Here is a 15367-nt window from a genome sequence, read left to right as displayed (position 1 = left end):
CTTGACCATATTTGACCATACAGTTTCTCTGCAAGTTATACAGACGTAGAAAAGCTGCTTCGGTTTTTAAGTTAGTAATTTACGTTGCTTCTGTATTGTTATAATGAGATAAAGTTTTTAGCTAACATAACTTTGGAATCATCATCATCACAGTAGAAAATGTGAGTGAATACAAGTCAGCTCTGGTCACATGAACACATTCAGTCACATTTAACCCCTTAACAAACCACTTCCACTCTTTTTAAATTTTATTTAAATTTTTGGTTTATTGATTTAATCAGTTTTAAAATTTCTATTAATGTATTTATATTTTGTATTTATATTGTTATTGATTTATTTGATATTTAATTTCCTTTCCTCCTTTCCTTTCCTTATTTTCCACTGTTATTTTGCTTTTATATAATTGTAAATAAACTCAGGTGTTAATGGGTTAAGAGTCAACTGAGAGCTGAAGTTGTCTTAATCTGCCAGTGGTGGTTTGTACAGCCTATCAGAAACCTGCACAGCTTTTATTGATTGCATAAAAATGGCCTTACCTCTGAGGAAATTGCTGCAGAGGGTATTGAACCAGAGAGTACTGTGTACCACATCTTTAAAAACTTGAAGATAAAATCTTAAGAGTGTAAACCAAGTGCCAGAATCATCTCCTGAGGATTCAGCTATGAAATTTGTTTTTGTATTCTCAGAGGAAGCTCCTTTCTGTGTGTTTGGGACATTTGAAAAATGGATTTTCTGAAAAAGAAAAGATTAACACTACCTTGAGCCTTGTGTTGTACCAGCTCTGTCTGGAACCATTGCTATGAACAAGGAAAGCTAATTCTGCCATTAATTCAGGACCAATATGATGATGTTTAGTACATTTTCAAGCAGGATGGTGCACCATGTCACAAGGCAAAAGTCACAAGCAGTTTACAGCACATCACATTAAAATGTTGGATATGTGGCTGGAACCTCCCCAGATATTAATCCAGTAGTAACCTGTGGGCTATTCTCAAAATGGCTGGTAGACGAGTAAAAACACTAGCTACATGTATATGGACAAATATTCTAATTTAAATCAAGCTGATCAGAAATGCCAGCTGATGCCAGATAAAACGATCGGATCAGTTGTGTTTACATGGTGAAAAGATTTAACACGATTGTAAAGTGTAATTGTAGTTTCTGAGACCTATTGCATCACTTTATGGTAAAACAAACCTTGGTTCAAAACCCTGTTGCACACAATCTGATACTTGTGTTCTTCCCCCTAGTGGATACAATTATAATAATAATGCACTACATTATTCAACTTCTAAAGTCCTTCTAAACTTTAACACTGTAAATATTATTTATTGCATAAATTTGAGTCTTTAATTTATAGGAAATGCTTTTCTTGCTTTTCAGTATATGAAGAAACAAATATTCTTTAAAATACTGAAGTATGGAAAATTTAGAGAAACACTAAGTCTAAGTCACTTCTGGAACATTTGGCCAGGACAGTAGAAGTGAAGTTTAAGACCAACACCACAGCAGTACTCACAGAGGAACACAAAATGAAGCTGGACTCTTTGGAAATGCATTCCATCAATTTCCTTACAAGTAGATGACATGAGGTATGTAAGTAAGAGTAAGAGACATCCTGCCTGCAGTAAAACATGGTGGAGGTTTTATCGTGCTGTGGGGCAGCTTGAAACATTAAACATCCAAAGAGATAATAAGATATTAACAAAACTACCTAAAGAAAACTGGGTCAGTGTCGTGTGCACGTAAAACTTTTGTAAACGATGTAAATAAATTTGTATGTAACTTTGGATACTTGCAAAACTGCATTTTAATGCACACAAATATCTAGAAATTACACACAAAATAAATTTACACACACAAATTACAAAAATGCACAAATATCAATGTTTTACACACAATTTTTTTTTTTATCTTCAACCTCACATGTGACAGTTTCAAAGTCAAAAAGGCTCCTACACAGACAGATTGGTAAATGCGCGTGAACGAATCATGTGGTACGTGTAAACAACATTTATAAACAGATCAGCTTACAGTGCATGAGGTGTTTTTAGACTCTTAACCATAGACTGTTTATAAAAGATGGACGGAGCCTCTGTAACGTCACCTGTCGGTTTCTGAAGAGCTGAGTTGAAGCTCATTGGGCCTTTCCCACCGTCACCATCTTGGCAGTGTCTTGCGTGTCGTCATTCCTGAAAATTACAAAAATGGGCAAAGAGGTGGAGCTGAGAGGGGGGCTGTGAAGGTGGGGGTGGATGATTGACACCCATCAAACTCCGAGCTGCCACTAGCTAAGAGCTAACCAAGCTAACCAATAGCTAACAGTAGCTAACAGATGTAGGCGGGCTAAAGCTAAGGCGCGCTGTTGGCCGGCTAAAAACCGTGGTTGTGCTATACTCTCCCTTCTTTCTGCGGATATTGGATACATGTCAATCAAAAGGACACACCCCTAATTATGCAGAATTTGAAGATTAAATAATGTCAAAAGAGATGAGTTAGGAAAAAATTCACCCCCCTCACAGTTGTCATGAAGGTAAACTTGACCTATTAATCCTAAAATAGATTTTTGTACCAGGTTTTAAACATGTTTATTTCTGCTGTGAAGTTGGTCTTTTTAACATGGGAGTCTTTGGGGATTTGCTCTGTTTTCGAATAGCCTCTAGTGGATGAGGGGTGAACTGCAATTTTTTGCATTTCCGCATAGGCTTCAAATTTCACCGCCAGAGGTTCCACTTGCCCTTAACACTTCCAGGGAGCCTCACAGCTTCAAGCATACATGGTGCGTTTAAGTGCTGGTTGAAAGCTGGGTCATCTCAAATTTTCTTCCCCAATTATGTCAGAGTGGGACAGAATAATTTGCCCTTCATGATGGATATATAGATTGGATAGATGGATGGATTAGATTGTTTTTGTCTCACAAATACTCTCATATCATTCATTGATTGAGGCTTTATGCTCTGGGTTCTTTTTTAATAATTTTTCTGTAAAAGAGGTTTTCTGACTCTGTCATTATGCTCAGAAGTGGACACAGCAGTTCGACCTCAGGCTTCAGATCGCGTTCAGGCATGTGATGACAAGGACTACACTCACGTTGTCCCGCCTGAGTCAGACGATCTCAGCAAGGCTTCACACAACAAAGGTGAGCTTAACAAAAAGAAATAAATCAAGTTTACCCCCATAGCCACTGATGTGTCTCTTCGAAGCAACAAATACTTGGTGGCAGTAATGTACCAATTTGTTTTTGCCAACTGCTAAATAATATAAAGAAGAAGAAGAACAGAGATCAGGTTTACTGAACGCATCAAAGGGAGAAAAAGAGAAAGATGTGGAGAAACAGGTAACTGGGACGAAAGAGGCAGAAATCTTGCTCTTGGTTTACGAGTAAATGTGTTTATTACATCTCCCTCACCTCTGTGATGTTGTAAGTAAGCCTGTGTAAGAAAACAAAGCAGACAATCACCAGGAGCACCTACAAGACGACAAACTGAGAATAACATGAGTAGCAACAACTGCAGTACAAAAACATAACTGTGGGTATTGGTGATTAAACCTACATGACGTCCCTATATAACTCTCCCATATTCCCGGTGGTAGATCAAACATGGGCGCTGTCCTGCTTACCAGACACAGAACAAATCTGATTGGTTCTCTTCCCAACTCATGCCACCTTTCCTCACAACTAAGTTAGTTCTGATTGGATAATCAAATATTTTCAATACATGTCAATACATTTCATCAGTGTTTGTCCTTGTGCATTAGTTTTTGTTATTGTTTTGTTTCTGTCTTTGGGGTATTCCCCCAACATGGGTGGGAAGAGCCGCTTTTCTCATCATTTTGGCTCAGAAAGGACTCAGAAATTCCCCTGTATGGGTAGAGTGGTTGTTCCATTGTAGGTCTTCTATAGGAGTGTTTGAAATCATGTCAAGGTGACAAAGGTGTGGTGTAAGAAATAGCAATGTGTAAATCCATACCTGTCCTTTTGGATTTAAAATGCACATAATGTGTAATTTGTGAACAGAAAGGAGTTTTCTGTGTATTATGTATTATGTAGGGGAAGTTTGTCTCTGACCAGCTATGTTGTTCAAAGCAGCATGCTCGTGTGATTCTCATTAGTGGAGCCTCCTTTTCATTACCAACCATGATTCATTTAAGCCCAACACATGGACAATTGTTGATTATATTTTAATAAAAACTTAATCTTATTAACTTTTTCTGTAAATACATATTTCCTCATCCCGATCATGTGCTATCTCCAGAAGGTTAATTGCGTTTCTTTTCAGACACTGCAGGGTCAGTGGTCGAAGATGCTCAGGAGCTTCCGCTCTGCAGCTGCCGCATGGAGACCCCCAAGAGTCGAGAGATTCTCATTCTGGCAGACAGGAAGTGCATGGCCACAGAGAGCGTGGACGGACAGCTAAGTCGTTGCCAAAGCGCCGTACTGAAACACGAGATGATGCGTCCTTCCAACTCCGTTCAGCTGCTGGTTCTTTGTGAGGATCACCGCAATGGCATGGTGAAGCACCAGTGCTGTCCAGGCTGTGGCTTCTTCTGCAGAGCGGTGAGTTCATGGTCACTCAGCTGGGCTCAAAATACATTTTTGAGCAAAGGTGCACATACAGGAAAAAAAATACTTTCACGTGAAAACATTAACCTTGAATCTTAGGAAAATCTTAGAAAAGCTAAAAACATACAAATAAAGGGTTTATTAGTTCAGTTTCTTAAGTCAGGTTTGGTTTTTAAGTTAGTGCTGGGCAACTATTAAAATGTTTAAACACAATTTCATTTTGCAAAAAAATCAGTGATGATTCAAAACCCTTTTAACTTTTATATTAAAGTACCTCTACATAAGCAAAAGTTCAGTAACTTGGTTTAGAAACACTTATTTGTAAAAACAGAAAAAAGCTGCTTTAACTGCAGAATTCCTTTACAATCCAACAATTAAAATATTTCTTGTAAATCTCTATTTAAACATTATTGTAATAAAATCAAGTATATATGACAAAGAAGGATACATATTTAAGGCGTTTCGCTGCTGGAACAGACAATAAGCAGGATCACAATCTCAGAACTGATATATTATGAGGGAGGAAGTGATGTTTCAAGGGAAAAATAAAGATAAAGACCTCAAACTTGTGTAAATATCCAGGTAATCTACAATTGGACATTTGCTCTTAAAATTCCTGTTTTAGACATATAACCCAGTGACATCTAATTAGTAAATTAAAACTTGTGAAGACATCAACAGACACAAGTTCAGGTGATGCTGCAGCAGTCCAACCACAATTATCTCAATGGCTGAGACGCAAAAGTACAACCATTAACAGCTGGAACCACCTCTGGTATTATAATATAATATAATATAATATATTTCTTAAAAATTGAGTGGAATACCCCTGCACTAGAAAATAACATTTAAAAAGTTAAAAATGCATCACTGTAACATGCAGTAGACTTTTTATTAACAATAAGGCTGGGCATGTTGACGCATCTAAAATTGTTTTAATGCATTAATTGAGTAACTGCAACATTTATTTTATCGCACATTAACATTTTTTTTTTTTTTTTTTTTTTATTCTTCTAAAGTTCATTGCTCCTTGCACAGACAAACCAGAAGTGGTTCCAGCTGTGAGTGGTTGTCATTCTGCATCTTAGCCTGTTTAACCTTTGCAAACATGTCCATTGAACTTTAAAACTTTAATATAATAAGACATACATGACTCATATCGCAAAACCTGGGATATAACAACAATCTCGTGTGGTTATGAAACTGAAACTGATGTCCATCAGCCTCAGAGATAAGGTCTTTGAGAGGCTGCTTTCATACTCTTCATTATGTGTATTTTACATATTTCCAATTTATTTGCAGGCATTGTCACTGTTGTTCTATCAAGTGACAATCAAGTTGTATCTATGAAGTGCATGTGGGAAGGGGCGTACCGGTTCGGACGACCGCAGTAGCCAAGGAAACAGGGCTGTGGACGCTACTTAATGGGGAAAATAAAAGGATTGTTGCGTTCACGTTTCCTGTTCCACATCCATGGATTATTGCTTAATTGTGGACAGCTGTGAGAAAATCAGGAGGGCTTCACAACAGGATCAGGACAAGCCTAAATAAGGAACTACACTCAAGAAAACAAGCCCCAAAATCTGCGACTGATGATATTTGCAAGCTACTTCACAGAAAAACAAGCCCAAAGTGGCTGATAACAGACATACTTGGCAACACAGCTGCCTTTCTCTGGTGCCTGTTTCTCTGTTTTATCTAGCTAGCTTTCCTTCTCCTTCTATCGTCTTGTTACTTGACTCTTAAACTCCCATCTGTCTGCGCTGCAATGCTGCAAGATTTACTGCCGGCAGCCTCATAGACCAATAGGCTGAATGTACTCTATATTGCTGAAAGTATTGGCTCACCTGTCTTGACTCTCATATCAGCTTATTAGACATCCCATTCTTAATCAAATGAGTTCAGTATGAAATGGCCCAAACTTTAGAGCTATAACAGCTTCACCTCTTCTAGGAAGGCTTTCCACAAGGTTAAGGAGTGTGTTTATAGGAATTTCTGACCATTCCTCCAGAAGCGCATTTGTGAGGTCAGGCACTAATGTTGGACAAGAAGGCCTGGCTCTCAGCCTTCGCTCTAATTCATCCCAAAGGTGTTCAGTCAGGTTGAGGCCAGGACTCTGTGCAGGCCAATAAAGTTCATCCACACCAAACTCCTCATCCATGTCTTTATGGACCTTGCTTTGTGCACTGGTGCACAGTCATATTGGAACAGGAAAGGACCATTCCCAAACTGTTCCCACAAAGTTGCCAGCATGGAATTGTCCAAAATCTCTTGCTGAAGCATTCAGAGTTCCTTTCACTGGAACTAAGCAGCCAAATCCAGCTCCTGAAAAACAACCCCAGATCATAATCCTCCCTCCACCAAACTTTACACTTGGCACAATACAGTCAGACAAGTACCGTTTCCCTGGCAACCGCCATACCCAGACTCTTCCATTAGATCACCAGATGGTGATGTGCAATTCGTCACTCCAGAGAACGTGTCTCCACTGATCCAGAGTCCAGTGGCGGCGTTCCCTACACCACTGCATCTGACGCTTTACGTTGCTTTTGGTGAGTATGGCTTGGATGCAGCTGCTCGGTCATGGAAACCCAATCCATTCAGCTCTCTCCGCACTATTCTTGGGCTGATCTGAAGACCAGGTCTGTAGCAATCGACTCTGCAGAAAGTTGCCGACCTTTGTTCACTATGTGCCTCAACAACCACCGACCTGGCTCAGTCATTTACAGGACCTACCTCTTCATAGCTGAGTTGCTGTCATTCCCAGTCACTTCCACTTTGTTATGATACCACTGACAGTTGACTGTGGAATATTTAGGAGTGAGCAAATTTCACAACAGGACTTGTTGCACAGCTGGCATCCTATCACAGTACCATGGTGGAATTTACTGGGCTCCTGAGAGTGACCCATTCCTTCACAAGTGTTTGTAGAAACACTCTGCCTGCCTCTGTGCTTGATTTTTATACACCAGTGGCCATGGAAGTGATTAGACCGCCTGATTTCAATTATTTGGATTGGTGAGTGAAAACTTTTGGCAATGTGGTGCATCACGTGTGACAGCTTAACTTAGACGCAATTGGTCTGTGTGTTTCCTGACCACTACCATGAAGACTACAAAAGTTAAAATAAAAGCATACCTTCAGATTTTAGATCCTGGGTCTGGGTCTATATAGGACAGGTTCTGGGTCCAGATCCGGACCCCGGTCCACTTGTTAGCGACCTCTGGTCTAGAGCCAGATCAGCCAGTGGCAGCTTCGCATTTGCAGTCTGGGTGCAGCGCAGAAGTAAACGTCTCCTGCTCTGACTACTTTTTCATGTAAATGTTGGCTTGAGCTCAGGAATTCAATATTTAGACATTTTAGTTGCTTTTTGTGATCAATCATTTTGTGGCAAAGTAAGTGACTTTTTTGCTGAAGTACCCTTCTAGCCAAAACTCTGTAGCTGTTTCAGGTGCCAGTGTTCGTGAGACAAACACAACTTAACCAAGAGGAATCGAGTAAATATAATTCAACAGCAACTTCTAGAGTTCTTATAATACCAAGAAAAAATACTTTCCTATTTTCAGTTCTGTGCTTGGAAAAATGACAAATCAAGAGGCGTGGAACATTAGATAAACAAGGTTGCAGACTAATTTCTTAACAAGCAAAAAGCAGCACTACGTTCATGAACTTTAATCCAACACTTTGATTTATTTTTTCTCCTCAGTTTAAAAAATATCAGCTGTGCCAGAAAGTTCAACCCTAATTCCAAAAAAGTTGAGACTGTATAAAATGTAAGTAAAAACAGGTTGCAATGATTTGTAAAGCTCATAAACCCCCATTTTATCCCGAATAGAACATAAACAACATATCAGGTGTTGAAGCTGAGACCTTTTACCATCTGAGGGCAGCAACACATCTCTAAAAAGGTTGAACAGGGCCAACAAAAGGATGGAAATGTAATTGGTAGAAATCAAAAACAACTGGAGGAGCATTTGACAACTAATTAGGTTAATGGTCGACAGGTCTGTCAGAAGATGGGCAGAGGTTCACTCATCTGCAGTGGTTTTATTGTTTACATTTGTTATTGAACTGGGGTTGTATTACCACTTCATGTTAAGACCTCATGGATCATCTTGCTTGAAGAATGTCTGCTTTCTTCTCTTATGCAGGGCACCTTCATGGAGTGTCAACCAGACGTCAGTATCTCTCACCGCTTCCATCAGGCTTGCGCCTCAGTTCTGAAAGGTCAAAGCTTCTGTCCTCACTGTGGAGAAGAAGCTAGCAAAGCCAAGGAAGTCACCATCGCTAAGGCTGACACCACCTCCACGGTCCCCCCTGCTCTCACACAGGGGCCAGCCACACCTGGAGCTCCAGAGGGCCGAGCAGACACCACCACTGGCAGGTAAACTGCCTACTCAAACGGGCTCTAAGTCACGGCTTATTATTTTCCAAGAATAAACAGACGAGTTGATTCTTTTCTCGTTTACTCTTCAGCTCTTCTTGTTCGGCTGCGGGTAGCGAAGTCACCGGCAGAGCCGACAGTTCGCTGCCCTTTCGCTCTTCTCATGGACTCAGCACCACTGCTGTTCCCGGGGCTTCCAGGAATGCCCCTGTGCATGCTGGGATGGAAACAGCAACCCCACCTATACTCGCCTCAGGAACTCCTAAAGAAACTCTAGATGAAATCCTGGTTGCTCTTGATATGGAGAAGTAAGTTGGGCAACAAATATTAAAAAAAAAAGAAAAAAATATATAAACTTCCTCAAAGACAAACTCCTCATTATTTTTAATTATGTGTTTTTAGACCGAAGAAGCTGCGTTTCCACCCCAAGCAACTTTATCTCTCTGCCAAGCAGGGAGAACTGAAGAAGGTCCTTCTTATGCTGGGTACGTGAAGCCCCTTTCAGCTTCCCATACCTCTTGGATTTTTGGATTTCATCTGAGCCGATAGAGACAAAATCTTTTCCTTCCTTCCCATCTAGTGGACGGTACCGATCCTAACTTCAAGATGGAGTCTCAGAACAAACGCACGCCGCTGCATGCAGCAGCCGAGGGAGGACACAAGGACATCTGCCACATGCTCGTACAAGTGGGGTTACATTTCAGTTCCAGATGTGGAAATCAGACCTTCATTCATTTCTAAAAGCACTTTACGTTAGCTCATTTGCGGTCTGATGCTGTGTGATTTTTCAGGCTGGAGCAAACCTGGACATTTGTGATGATGACCAGCGGACTCCGCTGATGGAGGCCTGTGAGAACAATCACATGGAGGTGGTCCTGTACCTGCTGAGAGCTGGAGCCAGCGCCACACACAAGGTAGACCTCCATCAACCTTATCCTGGATATAAAAAGCCTCCATCAGGTGGCTGTTTCTCCCTGAAAACAGGTTCATTATAGAAGTTCGACTGGTTTCCTGCTCAAGAAGCTTTCAGATAATTTGCTTTTGGAAATATGTGGCATGTTTAAGCGAAAAGAAAATGATCACTAATTAGAGTCTCTGCTCTCAGGATGTTGAAGGGTTCACATGTTTCCACCTAGCGGCAAAGTCTGGCCATTACAAGATTGTTGAGTACCTTCTGTCCACCGGACTGATCAACATAAACTGCCAGGTCAGTAAAATTTCATGTTGTCTTCCTTAAAAAGGGAACAAATTAAAACTGGAGGGATAGACTGTTTCTCTAAAGGGAGTGTCTGTGTTAATGATTTACTTAGCTCAGTGTAACATTAAGAAGCGGAGGAAACAGCTAACCAGCAAAAATTAAATTACACTTAAAGCTTCCTCAGAGCTCACAAACATAATGTGTTTCCTTCATTTGTTTAATAAAAAAAAGACAAACAAGCTTTTACTCTAAAAAAAAAATCAACCCCAACTGGTTAAAAAGATAATTTTTAAGCCTAAAAAGATTGTTTTCTTTAGGGAAGACTTTACTGGTTTACTGGTTTGTGTGCAGTCGAAACGAAAGTGTAAAAATCTTGTGTTCAGAGACCCAGCAGCTTCATGTTATCTCTTCAGATCAAACGTGATCAGTCTGCTCAGAATATATAATATTCTGCAGACTTGAAAAAGTTGGATTTACTTGAGAAATAAATGCATTTATATAAATATATATTTTGACCTTTAACATTAAATTCAGTAATGTATACACAAGCATGCATACTATCATCATGGAATTTAATATAATGCGAATAAAATTGAAATACTGAAATTATAAGTAATTAAAATAAAATTAAATGCAATTTAATTATTGATAAATTAATAAAAAATTAAATGAAATTTTGACTGAAGATGAAAATATATATTTTAAATTGGGCCTTACATGATGTACCACCATGCTTCAATTCTGAGATAAAAACAGGTGAATGAGGATCAGTGAGAAAGTGAGTTTTGTTTTCCAACAGGACGATGGAGGCTGGACGGCCATGATCTGGGCCACAGAGTACAAACATGTGGACCAAGTGAAACTGCTTCTTTCCAAAGGAGCTGACATCAGCATCAGAGATAAGGTCGGTTCAGAAGTCTTTTCACTCTGTTTGAGCTTCACATGTGAATAAACGGTACCATGTTAGCTTCACTTTAAAGACTCAGTCACAGCCTTGTTAACCACACCTCCCTCTCTGTAGTAGTTGTGCTGCATCTGTCTGTGATTTACATTAGAAAATACTATATTGGATAAAATGTCACCAGATTCTAAAATGAGTCTGCTGTGTGATTTATTCATAATTGAACAGAATATCATCAATTTCTGTTTTTGTTTTCAGGAAGAAAACATTTGTCTTCATTGGGCAGCTTTCTCTGGCAGCGTGGAGATCGCCGAGCTGCTGCTGGACGCCCACTGTGACCTGCAGGTTGTCAACATCCACGGAGACTCTCCTCTGCACATCGCTGCTCGGGAGAATCGCCTGGATTGTGTCACGTACGTTACAGCCTCCAAGAGAGTAGAAAACTTAAAACTGTATGTCCTGTGTGGAGAAAAAAAAATCTTTGTTTCCTCAGACTTTTCTTGTCTCGAGGAGCGAATGTGTTTCTGAAGAACCGTGAGGGTGAAACTCCTCCTGACTGCTGCAGCCACAACTCGAAGGCCTGGGCCGTCCTGCAGGCCAACAAGAAGGACGCCAGGAACGCCAGGCTCAGTCGAGCAGAAGAAAAAATCCTTCACAGGTTGGAACCCGTCACTGGGCTTTCAAATCACAAACGGCAGCGTTGAAAATTTATTGTGACAATGATTCTTAAAACGGAAATCCCTGAACCAACGTGTATCTGTGTGTGTTTACAGTGACATATCTTTAGGGCAGGAACGGTTTCCCATTCCTTGCGTCAACTCCGTCGATAGTGAACCTTACCCAGAGAACTACAAATACATCTCCGAAAACTGTGTCACTTCCCCAATGAATATTGATCGGAACATAACACACTTACAGGTGAGGAAACACTCATCCCATCAGGTACTCTAACAGAGATCCAGGATTTAGCAGCCTGTGACCGGTGTGTTTATTTTCTCCCTCTCATCTGTGGTGAACAGTACTGTGTTTGTAAGGAAGACTGTTCTTCCAGTATCTGCATGTGTGGCCAGCTCAGCCTGCGTTGCTGGTACAACAAGGTAAGAGCAAATCCCTGCAAGGAGGCAGCAGTTGAGCTATAGCCCATTCATTGTGTGTTACATGTGATCTTTTTTCATGCATAGAGCGGCTGCTTACTGCCAGAGTTTTGTCGTGAGGAGCCTCCTCTCATCTTTGAGTGCAACCATGCCTGCTCCTGCTGGAGGACCTGCAAGAATCGTGTCGTGCAAAATGGTCTCAGGTATTTGAAAAAAGGATCTCAGTTCAGACTTTATTAATCCCAAACAAGCAATTCAGTTTAAGTAGTTCAACAAGACCATAAACAGATAAACAAAGAAGACAGAATTTTATAAGAAATAATCACTACATGAAATTAAAATGAATGAAAAATCCTTATTTATGTACATAATTTGTTTTTACATTTAAATATTAAATAAATTATATAAATAGAATTGATCAATTTTAAAATATTTGTGTAAATATTGTTTAAATAAAATAAGAATGAATACATTTCAAATAATAAAATACCTTTTTTGCTCATTCAGTGGAGCAGCGCTTTGATTAAAAGCACCTCCTCTAATCTGATAGGGTGATTTTTAGTTCAATCATTTCTCACGTCAGAGAGAATTAATAAAATGAGATCAGGCACGTCTGAAACCGCCTCAACTATGCATATTTTGCCTTGAGAGAAGTCTTTGTTAAAGATGTGTTGCATCCTCCAGAACCAGACTCCAGCTTTTCAGGACCAGTAAAAAAGGCTGGGGAGTCCGAACCCTGCAGGACATACCACAGGGGACTTTTGTATGCGAGTAAGTTAAACACACCCAGAATCAGTCACGGCGTCTTTCTCACTGTAATTTATAAACGTGCTTCAACACATTTCCGCCTAATTTGCTAAATCTGTTACTTTTACACCTGCAGCTGCCAGATGTTAGCAGATGTTAGCAAATTCCTGCAGTGCTGTTCTGCCATCAGTATATATTTAGGTTTCTGTGTGACATTTCAAAAACATGTTTGCTAACACACAAAATTAAGGTACAAGTTTCTGATGTTAACATTGTGAACAGGTATGTGGGTGAGATCATCTCTGAAGCCGAAGCAGAGATGAGGCAAAACGATGCTTACCTGTTCAGTCTGGATGATAAGGTAAAGTACAGAAATATGTGGAAAAATAATGAAAATCTCCTCTTTTATTTTCTTCTTACCTATGTTGCATTTTTTGTTTTTTCTCCCATTTAAAACGACTTATAATTCTTTTTATGTCTTTTCCTTCCAGCCTCAAGATCTCTACTGCATCGATGCCCGTTTCTATGGAAACATCAGCCGCTTCCTAAACCACATGTGTGAGCCTAACTTGTTTGCTTGTCGAGTGTTCACAACACACCAGGACCTCCGTTTCCCACACATTGCCTTTTTTGCCAGTGAAAACATCAAGGCTGGAGAAGAGCTCGGGTATGTTTGTGTTGTCAGGGTATTAAGTTTTTACAATCCACGTATGATACATGGAAGCAGAGTGTCAGATCAGTAGATGAGAGTCCAATAAATGTCATTAGTTTCACGTTTATGTATAAAGACGTTTACCAAAAGTTGACCAAAATGCTGTACAGTTTAAAAAAGTAACAAGTAAAAAACATAAAACAGATATGAACAAATACCAGAAAACAACACAAAGGCCCAAACGTCAAGAATAGAAATGGCTTTTTAAATGAGTTTTAAAACTGTCCGCTGTAGGTGAGGTCGTGATGTGAAGGTGATTCCACAGTTTAGGGCCAACAACAGGTAAAGCTCTGTCACTGCTGTGTTTTAACCTGGACCTCAGGACGTCCAGAAGCCTCTGATCAGCAGACCTCAAGGTTCTGGATGACAGGTAAAGTGAGGAAAACTGCTCGTCTTTGTCACAGATGTTCTGCTGACAAAACCGGCATCCTGACATCCACATGAATGGACTCACGAGAATAAACATTTAAGATTAGATGAGATTCTGTTAATAACTGCTGTTTGTGTAGCTGCCAGCTGTAAGCTTGATCTGCTCCTCTCTAACCTTTGCTTCTTCATCCTCTCTGCTCAGGTTTAACTATGGCGACCACTTCTGGGAAGTCAAAAGCAAGCTGTTCAGCTGCGAGTGCAGCTCCTCCCAGTGCAAGTACTCATCGGTCGCCATGGCGTCCCTGCAGGCCGACAGCACGCCAGAGGACCAGCAGCAGCCCAGCGCGTCTCCTGACACCAGCTCTTCCAACAGCCCCACCAGTCCTTCCTAAAACCCCTCCCCCCACGCCAAATTTGGTTACACATCCCCGCCTCCCTCTCCTTGAACCTTGAACCTTTATCAGTGGACTTGTACTCTGTCTCCACTTCTCATCAAAACAAAGGACCAGTGACCAACATGACAACCTGTAAAACATTTATCTCACAGATGCACAATCAAACCCTGGAATCCCACCATGTGCACCATGAACAACAGGAGGACGTTACGACACGCACAGCAAACACAACAGGGACAATAAAGAAAACCAGTCTGTACATTTCATACACACCTTTGCTGGGAAGGAGAACTGTGTACTTTTTTTTTTTTTTTTTTTATCGTTGTGATCATGAAATTTGTTGTCTTTTGCAAAGGCAACCTCAGCGCTCAGCTGGGCGTTACTGTTTTGAACTTAGCGGTTGTTTACCACAAACCATTCCAGCTATCAAATATGAAACATGTTGCCACTTTTTTGTGTCATTTCATCTTCATAACATTTGAAAGGATGTGCGTGTCCCACATCTGCCTCCACATCTGGAGATGGATTGTTGGGGAAAAAAAAAATGTATAAGGCAAAGAAGTGGTACAACAAGTAAATTTTTTTCTTCTTCCGTTTATTTTTTTTTTTTATAGTCCGGTAAGAAGAAGCTGAACCATTCCTCAGAAATGAGGCGTTTCTAGTCTGAATAAATCAGCTGAACTTTTGTTGATTGAGGAGTCAGATATTCGTTGTAGTCCTGAAGCGGTTAAAATGAAAACAATTACAAAGGAAAAAAAAAGGTGCTGACAAAGGTTTTTACTTTCTTCATTTTTACGATGTGAACATAGTTTGTAAAATAATGGATTGTTTTTAGTTTTTTTTTTATGTTTAATTTTATCTCTGGTTTTCTAATGGTAGTCATCGTAGTTAGGTTTCTATTTTCTTTCATGATTTTGCTGACAGAAGCCAAACCATCATTTTAAGTGTTGTAAGGAAAGCAGGTGACTCGTGTGCAAAGTCTTGAAAGGTATAAATGAATTAA

General features: G+C 40.1%; 1 protein-coding gene across 7 annotated transcripts in view; it reads left to right on the top strand.

The window, feature by feature from the left end:
- The window catches only part of ehmt1b (euchromatic histone-lysine N-methyltransferase 1b), a 37896-nt gene extending 23000 nt beyond the window's left edge, over nucleotides 1–14896 (top strand). For 6 of the 7 annotated variants that reach the window (XM_041969986.1, XM_041969982.1, XM_041969987.1 and 3 more), the window contains exons 9-26: nucleotides 3020–3139; nucleotides 4281–4558; nucleotides 8716–8948; nucleotides 9041–9256; nucleotides 9351–9433; nucleotides 9529–9635; nucleotides 9740–9862; nucleotides 10054–10155; nucleotides 10946–11050; nucleotides 11306–11460; nucleotides 11541–11705; nucleotides 11821–11965; nucleotides 12067–12144; nucleotides 12229–12344; nucleotides 12826–12912; nucleotides 13171–13249; nucleotides 13380–13555; nucleotides 14172–14896. In XM_041969986.1, the coding sequence (XP_041825920.1) occupies nucleotides 3020–3139; nucleotides 4281–4558; nucleotides 8716–8948; nucleotides 9041–9256; nucleotides 9351–9433; nucleotides 9529–9635; nucleotides 9740–9862; nucleotides 10054–10155; nucleotides 10946–11050; nucleotides 11306–11460; nucleotides 11541–11705; nucleotides 11821–11965; nucleotides 12067–12144; nucleotides 12229–12344; nucleotides 12826–12912; nucleotides 13171–13249; nucleotides 13380–13555; nucleotides 14172–14361 (2558 nt within the window). In that variant the 3' untranslated portion in view covers nucleotides 14362–14896. The remainder of the gene's footprint in view (nucleotides 1–3019; nucleotides 3140–4280; nucleotides 4559–8715; nucleotides 8949–9040; nucleotides 9257–9350; nucleotides 9434–9528; nucleotides 9636–9739; nucleotides 9863–10053; nucleotides 10156–10945; nucleotides 11051–11305; nucleotides 11461–11540; nucleotides 11706–11820; nucleotides 11966–12066; nucleotides 12145–12228; nucleotides 12345–12825; nucleotides 12913–13170; nucleotides 13250–13379; nucleotides 13556–14171) is intronic. The other variant, XM_041969983.1, reaches the window with a different exon arrangement.
- The last annotated feature ends 471 nt before the right edge of the window (nucleotides 14897–15367 follow it).

This window comes from Melanotaenia boesemani, chromosome 19, assembly GCF_017639745.1.
Source record: "Melanotaenia boesemani isolate fMelBoe1 chromosome 19, fMelBoe1.pri, whole genome shotgun sequence".
NCBI classification, from domain to species: Eukaryota; Metazoa; Chordata; class Actinopteri; order Atheriniformes; family Melanotaeniidae; genus Melanotaenia; species Melanotaenia boesemani.
This window is presented reverse-complemented; position numbering and strand designations above follow the sequence as displayed.